Source organism: Tamandua tetradactyla, chromosome X (assembly GCF_023851605.1).
Source record: "Tamandua tetradactyla isolate mTamTet1 chromosome X, mTamTet1.pri, whole genome shotgun sequence".
Lineage (NCBI taxonomy): Eukaryota > Metazoa > Chordata > Mammalia > Pilosa > Myrmecophagidae > Tamandua > Tamandua tetradactyla.
Genome location: NC_135353.1, coordinates 172,552,453 through 172,568,985, shown reverse-complemented (window position 1 = coordinate 172,568,985; position 16,533 = coordinate 172,552,453). Strand labels below are relative to the sequence as shown.

Genomic DNA, 16,533 nt, shown 5'->3' with positions numbered 1-16,533 from the left:
TGGGACTGAGGAGAAAAGAATCATTGGGGTGCACACATCCAAACCAAGATAGGCTTCTTATAGTACCTATCGAGCACTTCCAACTGGGTTTTCAAGGCTTAATCACAAAGCTTTCATGCAAAGGGAAACATGAAAACAAGGAATCGTTTCTCATTTCATCCAGCCAGTGATTAAGTCACTCGATCAAAAAGTCGCAACTCGGAAAGTTCACAAAATGAACGATCTCATTAGGAACATCCAGTGCCAGCAAGAATTAATGGGGAGGACAAAAACTTTCACTTATGCTTGAATTTTAGTGGGAGAACTATGTAAAAATAAATAAAATACCTAAATAAATTAAATATTGTGCACATGTCCACATTAAAAAAAGAAACACCGATACTAAGTTGTGAGTGAAATCATCCGAGCCTGGGGACGAGAGGGGATGCATAATACATTTATTAAAATCTGTACAATATGCCCTCTAAAGGCTTGTGCTTGAAGGTCAAGAGTTATCGTAGAGCTCATGGGTGGAGAAAGGAAGGGTCTCAAATAATGCTCAGTTAGGGGTTCAGGCATTGTGAATTTGTGCATTGCTCTCAAAACAGCTTGACTACTTTTTTTAAAAAACTTTTTATTGTTACGACATATATATAACTCAACATTTCCCATTTTCACCACTTTGGAGGGTGCCAATCTGTGATATTTGTTTCATCGGAAGGATTGTGTTGCCTTCACCAGATTCCATCCCTGCAACTCGTTCTTTTCCATTGAGGGACCACCCAAAAGAAAGTGCGATTGAATCACCACCTGCTACGCTGTTTTTTGGCATAAAAAGGTCATCTTTGTGGCATTACAAAACACCTTTTCTGCATTCTTTGGAAGGCTTAAGGCTTCCTCCACGACTTCCACCTGTCCCGTTGAGGAACTGGGCATAAAGTCCCCTTGCACACACTGCAGAAAGGCTGAAAATGGTACAGGAGGGAGAGGGGGTGAGAAGTTGGAGGAGAGGGGAGTGGGGCTAAGTGAGAAGGTTCAGGAAGTTTCCCACCATTTGCACACTTGCCTGCAGGCCAAACTCATGGAGAATCGAGTTTCGATTGCCTGCTGTCTCCCCAGAGTGTTTCCCACCATGTCCCGCTCCTGTTTTGACACGAGTTGGCATTCACCCAAGACATATCTTCCTCACCGAGGCGTGTCTTCTGCCATTCCCGATATAGATGCGGTGACTTCTCGGGTCCCAGCCAGCTCTCATCACATCTGTCACTCCCGGCTGTCTCTCTTCCATCTCTATCCACCTGTTCCTTGCTGAAGGGGCATGAGTCAAGACACGCCTTCCGTCTATTTATAGCTGGAGATGCATGGAAGGAATGGCATCACTCTGTGATACGTATTAAAGCAGCGATGAGAAGTTCAAGGACAGTGTCCGTGCTCCAGATTGGGGGAGTTGGTATTTCCTTCTGGAACTCTAGCCTAGAGTGGGAACAAGCCTGATGGATCGTTGGCCAACGTTCAGGTTAAAACATTTCTCCATCACAGTCATGCAATATTCCTGGTGGGAGTTTAGACGCTAAAGAAAATAGATGTACGTGGGATTTGCACTGATTTAAAGGCAAAAATAGAATGGCTTGACCGGCCGCTGTGGGCAGGGTCTCTGGCTCGCTCATGTGTTTTTTTTTTCAGGAACGCTGAACAAATAAGCATTTATGCCATCCGGAGACAGGCTTGGCAAATCTCAGCCTCCGGACACACACGCATACTCAACCCAAACACACAGGCAGGTCACGCCGATTAAAAAGTGAAAACAGGGAAGGGAGGAGTGCACGGATGTGGCCTGGCTAAAAGGATTCCAACGGTGTAAAAGTGAAATGAGGAAAACATTCAAGTCCTTTTCACCACCCTCGGTGTTTCTCCCTTTTCCAGAGGCAGCTGCAGGCAGCTTTGTGGGCATTTTCTGTGTGTATCCTTCCCTCTTCCCTCCCCAACGCCTTCCTTCCTTCCTACCTTCCTTTGATTTAGTTTAGGAAAGCTGATCCAATTTTGGATTTAGTTTGCGCTTCTACGCTGATACTTTCCTCTAGAGTACCTAAGATTCTGAGATTAGCTCTCCATTCTTTATGTTATTGGTCATTTTTATTTTTTGATAAACTTCATCTTTTACAACCCTCTTACGTTTATGGGAAAATTGCAAATGTAACACAGTTCCCACACACGCCACATCCACTTTCCCTGTTATTATCATCTCACATTACTATAGTACATTCATCACAATTAATAAACTAATATTATGAGCTGAAGTCGATACTTTATTCAGATTTCCTCAGTTTTCTCTTACGCCTGTTTCCCGTTTCTGGATGAGACGATGCCTTTTGTCCTTGTGTCTCACTGATGCTTGGACTTCCCCAGACTTCCCTTGTTTCTGATGCCCTTCACAAACTGGAGGAACAACATTCAGGTATTTTAGAGAATGTCCCTCTGTTGGGATTTATCTGATGTTTTTTTATCAGTTACGCTGAGGAGCATTTTTTTTTTCTTTGGTTTGTTTTCCTTAGAGGTTTTCATATCACATCAATTATTGACGGATTGCTTTTTTTTCATACAATGAAACTCCTGTAGTATAATCCTGTTTATTTCCAACATCTCTGCTGCATTTCTTGATTATTACCTCTTGCCTCAGTTCTTAAATGATGGAATTTCACTTGCAGTTTGGGGCAATAAAATCATGCCTGCAAAGGATTCAAGACGGGACTCAGGAGTGGCTGTGTTTTGGTGGATACAATTCTGAAATTGCTGGGCTTAAGTCATACCCATTTGATGTTTTGAAAAATACCATCCAACTGTCCTCAAAAAGGGTTTTACAAATGTACCGTTCCATTAGTGAGTGGCTGAATCTCTCACTCTTGCCCCCAGTTGGACAATTTGAAAGCTTCCCAGTCTGATTGCTAAGGAACTTTAGAATTCTTGACTTCTTCTTTGCTATTTAAAACTTTTTCTGATTTCACTTATCCGATCCTAATGAATATCAGTTCTCAAACCGTACGAGGTGGAACCCTGGAGGTCTCCGGGATGGTTGCAAGAGGTCCGTGAGTTCGGCAACTGTTTTTAAGAGTGACACAGGACTTGTCCAATCATGTTGCACTTTGAACTGAAGTTGTAGACACAGGAATGGTTGCTTAGCATGTGTCAGGGCAGCAGCCTCAAATCATAGGAGCTGTCACTGCATTTGCCAGTGCACACTTGCCATAAAATAAAACGCTGCTTTCACGCAGAAGGTCTTTGAGGAAGCAAACAAACACGGGCCATTTTTATAATTTGTGATTCAGTGGGAATGCATATAAACTATTTCAGCTGCATGGAGAAGTACAGAGCTCAACTCGAGGAATAACGCGCTCTGTTTGACTTGCTAACTAAACTTTCCACTTTCTACACGAAACCTCATTTTTATGTTGAGAAGGATGATTAGAAGGTCAAACAGACATGCGTATTTGATGGATATTTTCTCAAAGGTGGGTAAAGTGAACCCGTCAGTTCAGGATTTGTTGCCAATGATAAAACGGGCACTTTCGAAGAAGAAAGCTAAATTTTGTAAAACGTGTGTTTCTCTTGAGAGCTTGGCCTTTTGCAGATAGCTAAATATTATTTTCTGATGCAATTGATAGTGAGGTTAACAAATGTGGTTTTCTAATATTTTGTATATAAACCTGTCAATTTTGGAAGACTTCCATAAATCAATGAACCGATGTTTTCCAAATCACCCACTTATCATGTTGCAAAAGTGTACTTACCAAAGATCTGAATAAGTGGGTTTCAATACATTGTGGATTTTATTTAAGTGGGTTTTACTGTAACAAATTCCTTGATAGATATTACCTTGAAGACACACCCAAATCTCAAGTTTTGGTATAGCATCAAAGAAGAATATCCACAGAACATGAAAAGGCTATTAAAATACATCTGTCCTTTAAAAATAGCAGTGTGAGTCTGGATTTTCTTCATGTACAGCATATTACAACAGATTGGATGTGGGAGGAGATTGTCTTCTATTAAATAAGATATTGGTGAGATTTACAAAAGTGTAAAATAATACCACTCAATGTTTTTTTGCTTGGGAAAATATACTCGTTTGGGAGAAAAGTATGTTATTTATGTAATGATATCATGGAATTATTATCTTTAAACCTAATAAACAATACAGATTTAATGTTTTTCCATTTTAATGAATTATATATGTTCTGGGGTAATCTGAGGGCCCAAGTATATCCTCCAAGAGCCAAGTGTCTTGCAGTTCAGCCCAAGAATTCATCAGTTTCTCTCATGGTGAAAAATAGCTGCTGTTGCTCCGGGTATCACAACCTCATCCAACGATATCTGAAAGCCCAATTAACAGCGTTTCTCTGAATTTCCTATCTTATCAGTACAGAAATTGTTCTAGAAGCCTCTGACAAACCTCTGATCCTTAGGAGCACAGAATGGGCCACATATTCTTAAAGGGGAGAATCTGTTCCACGCCTGCCCCTTAGCCTCGGTGGGTGGCCAGCAATCTGTGGCAGTCCTTAGCTTTTGCCCTCTCCTTATAAGGGTGCCAGTCCTATTGGATGGAGGTTCACCTCATCTGAACTTGTAATGTCTTCAAAAATCCTGTTGACATATACGCTCGTATTCATGGGATCGGGGTTGGGATTTGGAGTGTCTTTTTGGGGATAATGACTCAACCCATGACAAAAAAGGGTCCTGACTGGTAGCTGATGCTGCAACTCTTTTGCTTGTGTTTGTAGTGAGCTGTTTGAAATTGTCGTTCTTTAAATACTGTGATGTGCATCTTTAGCAATGGATTAAAAATACATCCACACATGATTGTAATTGTGATCGTATGATTAGAAACATTTTCTCTCCGTAAAAATGTATCAATATATGATTGCAATTGATATATGTATGTATGTATGTATAAATGTTGCAAATATTTTCTCTCAGTGTTTTGGTTGTCTTTCAATCTAAACTGCCACCAAAACCACTTACGTCATCAAATTTATTGGCAACCCTTTGTGGCTTCTGGGTTTGAACACTTTCCTTTTCCAACACACAATTATTAGAAAAGGTTCTGTAACTATATAACAAAATAGTGTCTGCCCCAGTGAATGCCCTAATGTTTTCCCAAAGGGCTCCTTAGAGCATCGCAGGGTCCCTTTTGTAACGAGCAAACACCTTTCCCCAGTAGGGGAGAGGAGGGACGACCGGGTGAGGCTTGAATGCCTCGTCTGAAGCCAGCACACGCCTCTCTGCGGCTGCTTGGACACCAACATACAAACAGGAGCAGGAACTAGGCAAGGTCCACTGCAAGGAGGCGCCTCTGTGTTCATAAAGGTACCTAGCCTTGGGCCGAGCGGTCAGGGAGATGTGTCCTGTGGCTTCCTGCCTTATGCCCTGTTTTCTGGGCACAGATTCTGAGTAGAAAATGGGTGGGTGGGGAGGGGCGGGAGGCTGGGTGAGCAACCAGGGAAGTTTGGGTTGGAAGCAAGCGGTAAATTCCTGCAAGCATGCCCCATGCACTTTTTGCAAGCACCTTTAAAATTTCCCCCCTCCCCCTGTCTCCAGCTGCCTTGGGCCTTCTCTGTCTCTGCCCAATCCACCTCCCAGCCCTCGAGCCTTCTGGGCTCTGGCTGTCCCCATTCCAAATTTTGGCAACTGGACGCATGCTTCTCACCCTCGAGGGTGCACAGAGCACCAGCCCCCCAGCCTCAGATTTCTGAATCCAGGGGGTTCTCAGGAGTGGAGGCTGAGAGTGTGAATCTCTCTCCATTTCGCAGGCAAAGCTGAGTAGCCCTGTACAGCACAAAAGATGGGGGGATGGTTCCCAGGAAAACACAATGTAGGGATTTGGCCGAGGAGTGACAGCCCGCCTGGGGGTGGTGTGAGATATGAGAACTGGAGTGGGACAGGAGGGACAAGTCTTCATTCTCTCAGCCCCATGGGCCATTTCAGAATTCTTTCCCGAGTGCTTCTTAACTGGCTTCACTTTTTCTTTGAGGAGCTGCACATTTCGGGGGGACGGGGCCCCTTGCAAATCCATCCCATCTTTCCCACTTTAGGCTGACCCTGGCCAGACTCTCCACCCACTTTCTTAAGTATTTGGTGAAGAAAAGGAAAGCGTGGTGAGTGCTGCCCAGCTGCGGTTCCAGTAAAATTCCTCTCCGTTCGCCGGAGCGTTGGAAAGGATAGCGTGTTGGATAAACTTTCTGGAGCTTTTTTTACCAGTAGGAAATCAGGATGAAATGTCTGCTTGAGGGAGAGGGTGGAGTAAATGGGCTGCCGTGCTGCTCCACCTGCACACAGCAAGTGGAGGCTCATTTTCTCCCCCAAGAGGCAAGACCGTGCTTGTTAATCCCCAAACCCAGAATGGGGCAGCCAACCAGGCAGTAGAATGGAGTGCCCGCCCCTCTTCTCTTGGCTGATGGGGTTTCCTCCCAGCTTCGGCAGGAGGCACTGTTTAGAGACCACAGTCATCATCAGGGAATGGTTCCTGGTGTCAAGTGGTTGGGGCAGGAGGGCTACTTAACATCGTACAGAGCCCAACACGGTCCCGCTACAGTTGTCTGGACCCTAATAGTATTAATGTATAAATGCCCACAGATGTACCTACCCATCCATCCATCCACCCATCCATCCATCTATCCACCCATCCATGTACCACCCATCCACCCATCCACCCATCCATTCCGTTCATCCATCTACCCATCCATCTATCCACCCATCCAATCCATCCACGCATCCACGCATCCACCCATCCACCCATCCATCCATCCATCCGTCCATCCATCCATCCATCCATCCACCCATCCAATCCATCCATCCATCCACCAATCCACCCATCCATTCCATTCATCCATCCACCCATCCGTCTATCCATCTACCCACCCAATCCATCCACACATCCAATCTATCCACCCATCCACCCATCCACCCATCCACCCATGAACTCATCCACCTGCCCAATCCATCCATCTATCTGTCCATCCACCCACCCAATCCATCCACACATCCAATCTATCCACCCATCCACCCATCCACCCATGAACTCATCCACCTGTCCAATCCGTCCACCTATCTGTCCAATCCACCCATCCAATCCGTCAGTCCACCCATCTACCTGTCCACCCAACCATCCTATCCATCTATCTTTATCATCTGTCTATCCATCTCTATATCTCTATCCATCCACCCATCCACTCATCCATGTATCTATTCATTCATCCATCCAACATCTATCATTCATCTATCTATTATCTATCTATCCATCTATCTGTCATCTACCTATTATCTATAGATCTATAACCTACCTCTCAGCTATCTACTTATCTATCGAACATCGATTTTTGTCTGTCTATCTACGTATCTATATATCCATCTATTATCTATCTCTCATCTATCTTTCATCATCACCACCACCTATATCTTTCAGCTATCTCCATCATCTATCTCGATCATCTATCTGCTATCATCTCTATCTATATGTACTTATCTAATCTATGTATCCTTCTACCTATCACTCACCCATCAACCATCAATCTGTCCATCCACTACCTATCATCTATCTGTCATTTATCTACATACCCATGTCAACCTATAAATAGATTGTCTCTCTTTATCTATGGTGATTCTTTCACTCTGGGGTCAATATCAGTCCCATAGGCACTTGGCAACATGGAGACATTTTCAATGCCACAGCTGGGGAGAGGGAGCTCCCTTGGTTCCCCTTTGCATTCTAAGGGCCTGGTGGGGAGTTCTACTTGGCATGCCCCAAGTTATCTTCCACCCAGAGATCTTTTCCTTGCTGTAGGGCGATGTTTCTCAACGAGGGCAGTTTTGTCTCCCTCCCAGGAAATATTTGGTTACATCTGAGACATATCTGGTTGTCACTAGTGGAGGAGGGGGAGCTCCTGGAGTAAAGAGGGTGGAGCCCAGCAATGCTGCTCGACAGCCTGGAGTGCACAGGGCAGCCCCTCCGGAGAGAATCACCGAGCCCCCCGGCCCAGCGCAGGACCCACATGCAGACCCCCGGAGAGAACAGCGAGGGTCTGAGCACTTTATGCTCTACGATATAAATAGCAGTAATTTCATCACCTGTCTGCTGTCCCCAGATCTGTCTCTTCCATCCCCATGTCCACACTTCTCCCGTCCAAGGCTTCTTGGCTCTGATCCCTTTCGAACCAGCAAAGATACAATAAGTATCCAAATTCTGCATGGATGGTGTGAACTTGTAATACCTGTACCACTGAGGGTTTGGGGTGGGGGGGAGATAGCCCTCTTTGGAATGTCACCTTCAGAGAACTCAGCCTAGCTGTGTTGGGAGTGGGCTCCTAAAAATAGGAGTGTCACCTTCGTCCTTCTTGAACCAAAAAAGCTTAAGATGATGGGAGAGTTTCTGAAATAATTGCCTGCCCACCCCCCCTTCAGGTGCCCAGTCAAGGTTAGTTTCCCTGAGGAACTTTCTGGCAGGTCTGCCCACCTGGAGTCCTCTCCCCTTTTCGGATTATCTGGGCATGGTTCTCCTCCTTGGGGCACTTGTGCCTTCCCTGTTTTTGCCCGCAGACCTTTCCAAGGTGTGGGGCCAAGATGCCCGCCACCATTCTCTCTGTACATTCAGCTGAATTCAAACTGGACGTTTCAAACGGGCGGTTCCCAGGGTCACTCCTAAATGCAGATCTCCTTGGCTCAAAGCTGGCCTTGTTGTCAGGACCTGCTGGAACTTCTCACCAACACCTGGCAATCAGGGAGGTCCTTCCCTGGCCGAGTCTGAGGGCTGTACAACCCTGGTCAGCATGCCCTCCTTTGTCTCCCCAGTTGGCTGTAGGTGAGGGGGTGCAGCCCCACTACTCCTCTACACACCCCCAACCCATCCAGGGCTTGCTTGACCCTAGGGACGGACCAAGCAGGCCCCTGAAGCTTTGGTCTCATGGCCTTGATTTCAACCTCCATGGAACCTCTGCTGGCCTCTCCCCACTCTGAGGCTTGGCAGGGGTTCCTGACTTGGTCAGAGGGACACAGACCCCAAAGATTCAGGGACTACACGATTACATCTGAATCCGCTCCCCCACTTGTAGGCTTTCTCATTCACTCATGCCTTCACACATTCACTTCTCTTCTCTCACTCATTCATTCATTTATTCAACCACTCACTGTTGCATGCATGCACGTTTTCACTCATTCATTCACTCATTCATAGATGCATTTATTCATTCACTCACATACCATGCATTCACTTATTCGTTTATGAAAGCACTCAATCACGCATGCATTCACTCATTCCTATATCTAACTCAGTCACTCATTTGTTCATGCCTATATTCACTCATGCACTTAATCATTCACTAAAGTGTGCGTTCACTTATTTGTTGCCTTATGTATGCATCCATTCATTCACTCATGCATGCATTCTCATTCATTTATTCACGCGGTCACTTATCATTCATTCATAACTCACTCATTCACTCACTCATTCTCCCAGCACTCATTCACTCGTTCCTACATCTACACATCTGCTCACTCAGGCACACACTCACTCAGGCATGTCCTCACTCGCTTGCACATTCATTCCAGCAGGCATCTACTTACCCACGCACGAATTAGCTCATTCACACATGCACTCATCCAGGCGTGCAGGCGTTAGGCAGCCCAGGAGCTCACCCCTCACCGCTTCCTTCATTTGTTCCTTCTTGCTTTGTTCACTCACTTATTCATTCACTCTTCCATGCGTTCACTCTTCACTCTTCCGTGCACCGCAAAAATTCAGTACCAAGCCCTGCGCCTGACAACGGGCCCCTGAGGTTTCCAGAGTGGCCTTCAGCGTGGCAGCCTCCCTAGAGAGCTTGGCAAATATTGACTTTGGGGTTGGCCGATTAAAGGTTAAATGTCCCAACCTAGAAACCGCAGGCTTGTGGATTCAGCGCGCGCGGGGGGAGGACGCCGAGGCCGGGCTCGGGGGCGAAAGGTGCCCCTTCTGCCGTCTCAGCTCTCTCCAGGGCGGAGCGCCGGCGGGGTGGGGGCCTGCGGCGGCCAGGGCGGACCCGCGCCCCCAGACGCTCCAGCGGGGGGCGGGGCCGGGCTTCCGGCGAGCGGCCAATCGCGGGGCGCAGGCGGCGGGACTCCCAGCACCCGGCGCGGGCCAGAGACTGCCCAGAGCCGCGACTAGGTGCCGGGGGCGCGGGCCGCGGGGGCGCGCACGGGTTGGCACCCACAGGCTCTCCAGGGGCGCGGAGGTGGCCGGCGCGCGGCGCGGCTGCTGGCGACACGAGGAAAGGCAGGGATTGGTGGGTGGCGGGCGGGCACCAAGTTCCGGGGCGGGTCGCTGGGAGGTGCTGGGCTGGGGGCGCAGAAGCTGTCCCGGCCGCAGGTGACGGGCCGAACCAGAGACCGCCGGGAGGGAGGGGGCGGCCGCAGGTCTCGGGAACCAGCGCTGTCGCCCGCAGGCCGGGGAGCCGCGTGGGTCCTGGGGAGACGCGCCCCCGCTCGTCCGGCTCGCGGCCCGGAGTCCACCCAGCGCGCCCAGGCGCACGCGGGCCCCTGCGCGCCCACCGCCCCACGGCGCTGCGGACCATGTCGGGTGAGTCGGACGCGGCCCCTCCCTCCGGCGTCCCGCTGCTGGGGCTGGTACGTTGAAGACTGGCCTGCGCAGGGGAGACTCCAATTCGCCCGTGGGTAGCCCCCAAATTCGAGTTTCCCTGGGTAACTGGCCCGGGGTTCCCTGGAGCTGAAGGGCCGGTGCTGCTGGGTGCCTCGGTGGCGGTTGTGGAACGGGGGTGATTTGTGGCGCCGTAAGGAACGTGGAAGGTCCCTAAACTTCCTTCTGCCAAAAGGATCCCTGGAAGTCTGCAGGTACTGGTTTCTTGGGAATACCGGTGAGCTGTCTTGCATTTTAAGCCTGCCCATCATGCGCCTAAAAGTGCATCGGGGTCCTCCTGAAGCCCCATTAGGGCATGATTTCTTATTCAGTAAAGTTCTGGGGTGAGTCTCCAGCAGGGCCGCAGGGCCAGCTGGGTGGCTTTTGTGGACATCAGCTGTAGACCCTTGGGAAGCAGAGAAGATGAGAGGATGGAGCAACACCCAAAAAATAATATCCCAATGCCCTGTTGATACTGAAGGTTCACTCTTCTCCCCCACCCCCCAGGAGACCTGACCATTCACGTGTTTAAAAACACAGGCTGGAAAGGGCCAGGGTGGCTCAGCAGGCAAGAATGCTTGACTGCCATGCCAGAGGACCCCGGTTCGATTCCCCGTGCCTGCCCATGTAAACAAAAAATTCAGATTGCATATTGCTCAGAGGAGGGGTTGGTGGAATTGCTGGACTTTCTGTGCTACCCCCTGCTCTGGTCTTAGAAAGGAAAGTGATGGGAAATGGAGTAGGCGAGGAACTCGAGGGAAGGTGAGCCTCTCTGTTCTGTGAAATGATGACATTCAGAGACAGGTATTAAAACCATCTTCATGGGGCCTCGAGAGGACTCAGGAGATCTGTACGGTATCAACTCACAGCAGAAGACAAAAAACCATCTTTGAGAAAAGGTGAAAAGACAGATGAGGAAGCCACGGATATTATTTTTCTGAGGCTGGGTGGATGATTGAATGCATGGAGAGCAGGAGGGACAGGAATACACATTTTTCGTAGACTCCTTAAGAAACTGTCAGCCGTGGTCAGCCCTCTGCTGAAGTTGGATAGCTGGTTGAAAATGGCATCAAGAGAAAGGCTTTCTTTGGGTTTCCCTGCTGTGAGCCGCCAGGCCCATATTCTCTAGGTGTTCTCGATGGAAACGTAATCCTCCCAGTGCCGTGTGTTGGATTATGATGGATCCTCCCCTTTCATATCACCCCGAAACTTGATCGTTGGAAGTTCCTTAAAGGTGAGGCAATGTAGAACCTGAAAACCCTATCGATGAATTGTTCGCACGGTGTTGTTCCATCTTGCATTTCAGATGGAACATTTTTCCACAAATGATTTTGTAGCATCATCCGTGGACCTAAGATGGCCAAGATTCAGAAGTGTGGGGTTTGCATCTGGAGGGCAAGGCTGGGTCTTGGGACCCAGCTTGTTGGAGAGAGGAAAAAGAGAGAGGAAAAAAGAGAGATCAAAAAAATATGATCAGTGATAGCCCCATCCTAAAATAAAGAGAAAGACAAGACGTACCATGTGTAGTTCTGTAAACTGGCCCTTGACTCCAGACCTGGCATTGTCTCTTTCCCCATGAAGGACCATGTGTCTAGAAAAATTGCCTGCTCTGCTGATTCCATTCGTGATTTATCCTGTTGTGGTCTGGCTTTTCCACCAATTCCAGGTCACCAACCACCTTGCTGGTGATGTACCTTCCTCAGTGCGTGAAGGTGACTCAATCTTCTCCCAGGGCTTCTGGTCTCCTGCCTGCCCTTGCGCGTCCGGATTTCCTTTTGGGAAGTAGAAGACTTGTCCAGACCAGCTCTCAGACACGGTGTTTGTTTCCTGGAGCAGCCATAACAAAGTGCCACAAACTGGGTGGCTTAGAATAATAGAACTTGATTTTCTCACATTCCCTGAGGCCAGAAGTCTGAAATCCAGACGTCTGCAGAGCATACCTTGGCTGGTGGCATCACTCATGTCTGCTTCCATCTTCACTTGGCTGTCTTCCCTTTCTGTCTTCCTCTCTGTCCTTATCCAGTTCTCTCCGTCTTAAAAGGACACCAGTTGTGTTGGATTAGGGTCCACTCCTCTAGTTTGAGCTCACCTTAACTAATCTTTTGGGGGGACGTGATTCAATCCATAACAGTCAGAAACATGACGTGACTGAAAATTTACTTCTTTTTGGCATCTGGTTTTATAGCTTTTCATCATGGGAGGCCCATTTTTTACGACCATGGTGCGTCAAACCCAATCCCACTAATTAGCCATCGTTTTTCTTAGATACGGTGCAGGAATGCTTTGGACTGTTGAAAGGATAAATGAACAGAAAATGATCTAGTGAGATATCCTTTGTACATTCATGTTAGAAGTAATTGAATTGCTCTTTTCAGGAATATTCAACCTTCCCCACTCCCCCACTTTTAATTTTCCCACAGCTCTCCTGGGACATCTTTTTCTTGGAGGAAAACCCAATCAAAACGGTTTCAACAGAAGATTGCAATGATGAAAACAGCTTAATAGTAAAAGGCAGTTCAACCTGAAAAGGGTCGTTGGGTGTAAATTTAAAACTTATGGGATCATCTGATGATTGATAATTTTCCTTTCCCAGTTTCGGGTTCAACATTGGTGATTCTTCATGAATTTAACCCACTGTTGTCTGTAACATACGTCTACATCCTGGTGAAAATTAGAAAACTATTGGCTGTACTGATCAACCTTTAGTCAGTTTGCCAGTTCTACTATTTCCTTGTACCTTACTCGCACCGACTCAAAAACAAAGAAACAAAAGCTTCTCAGATAGACCAAAAGGGTCTTTCCAAATCTCTGGTGATCCTTGACATTTGCAATGTAATTTTAAGATGTTAAAAATTTTTCAATCTTACAAATCGACTGCCCGTTGAGCTCCGCCTACATGGATGACTTGCTCCTTGATCTGAAATTGTTACAGGTGATGTCACAGGTTAGGAATGCCATGTGGTGGTACATTTTTTTCTGGAGCCTTTTCTGTTCTTTAGAGTCGATCTGTCTCAGGCTCCTAGGGCTGCGATAACAAGATACCACGAACTAGGTGGCTTACCCTAGCAGAAATCTCTGGTCTCATGGTTCTGGAGGCCAGAAGTCAGAAACCTGTGAAGGAGAATCTTTCCATGCCTCTTCTAGTTTCTGGTGGTTTCCCAGAAAACGTTGAGCTTCAGAGTCTGTCTCCTTCACAGGAGCTGGTTCCCAGTTGGTCTGTCTGTATCCACATTTCCTTTTCTTATAAGGACGCCGGTCCTATTGGGTGAGGACATGCCCCTAGCCCAGTTTGGTCTCATCATCACTAATCACATCTTCAAAGACCCAGTTTCCAAATAATTTCACATTTACAGGACCAGGGTTCACATTTACTGAAGCTCTGTTTGGGTGGGGGACACAATTTAGTCTATGATAAGTTCCTCCATTTGTTTTTTAAACCCAGGGAGTGGGCTTCTTCTGACTTCTAGAATTTTTGCAGAATTTTAGTGAATTCTCTGTTTCCAGCCTCTTGTGCACTGTTGTCCTTGGGGTGTTAGTCTTGTTTGTGTGTGGGGGTGGGGTGGGGGGTGAAGGCAGGATCTCTGGGCTGCTTTCCATGCTCCCCCTGCCACCTTCTACTCTACTTGACTTATCTTCTCCTTCAGGGAGGGGTCTGCTGACATCTCCCAGTGATTGATGGGCTCCTTCCTGGTGCATTTGAGCCTTCCCAATCTCAATTCGTTCGTGATGTTTTGTTGGTCAGAGATCTGCATGGAAGGATGATGCTTTCTGTTGTCTCTTGTCTTGGTGTGCTGTTCAGAAGTATGTTCGCGATGAGAGTTGAATACCCAGGGTTTCTACTTGGCCGTTCTTTGCTTCTCTCTCCTCTCCTTTCTCCCTTCCCCTCAGAACCACTAAATAATAAATGGGATTCAAGATGTGGCTCTGAGCCCTCCTGGGAGAGTTGAAATCGGGCTCTTATTTTCCATCTTCTGGTTGATTCTCCAGGTAGGTGCACATGGCTTTGGCAGCAGCTTCGGCCAAGCCACCTCTGAGCTTTCTTAACACCAATCCTGAATTTTCACTTCCTCTTCAATCTCTTCTCTGCTCAGAAACAGAAGACAGAAGTCATTCCCTCTCTCTTGCTACCTCTGAAGGGCTCCTTCTTAACATGTGGGTTGGTTCTTAGGGAAATAACTTCCATCAAAGGTGAGGACTTTTCAAAGGTATAAGTAAATAATAATCATTCTTATACTTTTTAAAACCAGTCATTTACCTATCTATCTATCTATCTATCTATCTATCTATCTATCTATCTATCTATCTATCTTTTGGGAGCTGTAGACTTCTGTGCATGAGTATGCTGTCTGCAATACTCGATTTACAGTGGGAAAGCTGAGAATTCTCACTCCCTCTAAATCCAAGGGAAAAATGTATGGACACGGTTCTAATGGATACACTTTGGAGTTCATCCCTTTGGGATATAAAGGTCAGGGCATCAGCTCAGACACATGGAACTGGGAAGTATTTTTGCTATGGTTATGTTGACTGGAGATGTGAATATTTTTGCCTCATTGTAAGTGCTGCTGCAGGCCTGTGACACACAGGGAGAGGGACTGTGGTTCGGAGAGGAAAATGCTCCTATCGTTGGAACCACTGATCTTTATATTCTGGCTCCAGGCTGCATGCTTCAATTTCTGATTTCTTTAGAGTACAGGGTGACTGAGACAAGGCTTGGTAACTCTCAGGTTTGCTTCTTTCCCTTTCCTTCTCTTCTCGTCGTCCTCGCAACCAGCTCTTGGGGGCCCAAGAATCAGCTTGTTTTCTATCATCGTCAAAGTTAGGCAAAGTGACTTTAAAAAGAAATTAGGCTTTAATTGGACCCTCTGAAAGTTCTTTGCTCTCCTATTGAGACATTATGAAACTAAGAAGATTTTCGCTGCTGAAACAATGAGCTTTCCTTCTCCCATCTCCATGGCCTTCATATATTCTTGAGTTGAATTGAATTCACATGCTTGGCACACCGTAGCTAAAAGAATGAGATGTTGCTTTCACATTTTAGCTCTTCTGTCACCTCTACACAAGTACTTCAGGTGAGATTTCAAGGCTCTAATGCAAACTAAGAGAAGGGTTCATATCCATGAATATCCATGTCTGAATTTCTCAGTGGCTAAAACAAATACCATGCAATAGATTGGATTAACCATGGGAATTTATGGGCTAATGTTTTCAGAGGCCAGAAGGTTTGCTTCATCCTTGGGTGTGTGTCTTCTGACTGGCCAGCAGTCTTTGGGGTTCCTTGGCTTTTCCACATGTGGCAATGCACATGGCGGCATCATCTCCTTTCTCTTCTGAATTCTGTTGACTCTGCATCTGGGTGCTCCTCTGGCTTTTTTTTCTCTTTCTCTAGCCTTCCAAATTAGACCTCCAGTCATGGGTTTAAGACCCATCCTGAATCAGCTGGATTGCACCTTATCTGAAATACAGGTGGTGGTGTCATATCAGGATGTTTGAACTGCATTGCAGTTGGCATTGCCTCATGTTTAGGCTTTCCTTGCACATTTTTGTGTTTTGAAAAATGGAATGATTTATGCAAAACATCTCAATGAATACAAGGAATACTTACAGACTGTTGAAGGTGTTCTCCATGAAGGCCGTAAAGCTGTAGAGAGGAAGGGAGGTGGCCCTGGGGCCCCTGTCCACGTGAAGTCCATCCAGCACCTAATACTGGTGTCTTTGTTAGTATTCACAGTGACAGATCAGGCCTTCGTCACTCTGGCCACCGACGATATCTCCTGCCAAGGGGCGCTGGTCTTGGGGCAGTCGCTGAGGAACCACAGAGCAACCCGGAAGTTGGTGGTGCTCATCTCCTCTCAGGTGTGCAGACTGCTCAGGTAAGGCTCAGAATCTCTTTCTTAGGT

General features: G+C 47.0%; 1 protein-coding gene across 4 annotated transcripts in view; it reads left to right on the top strand.

The window, feature by feature from the left end:
- The first annotated feature begins 10,509 nt into the window (after nucleotides 1-10,509).
- Nucleotides 10,510-16,533, top strand: part of GYG2 (glycogenin 2) — a 41,470-nt gene continuing 35,446 nt past the window's right edge. For 2 of the 4 annotated variants that reach the window (XM_077146208.1, XM_077146207.1), the window contains exon 1: nucleotides 16,181-16,506. In XM_077146208.1, coding sequence (XP_077002323.1) covers nucleotides 16,196-16,506 — 311 coding nt within the window. In that variant the 5' untranslated portion in view covers nucleotides 16,181-16,195. Of the gene's footprint in view, nucleotides 10,577-16,179; nucleotides 16,507-16,533 lie in introns of those variants that run through there. The other 2 variants (XM_077146209.1, XM_077146210.1) reach the window with 2 other exon arrangements.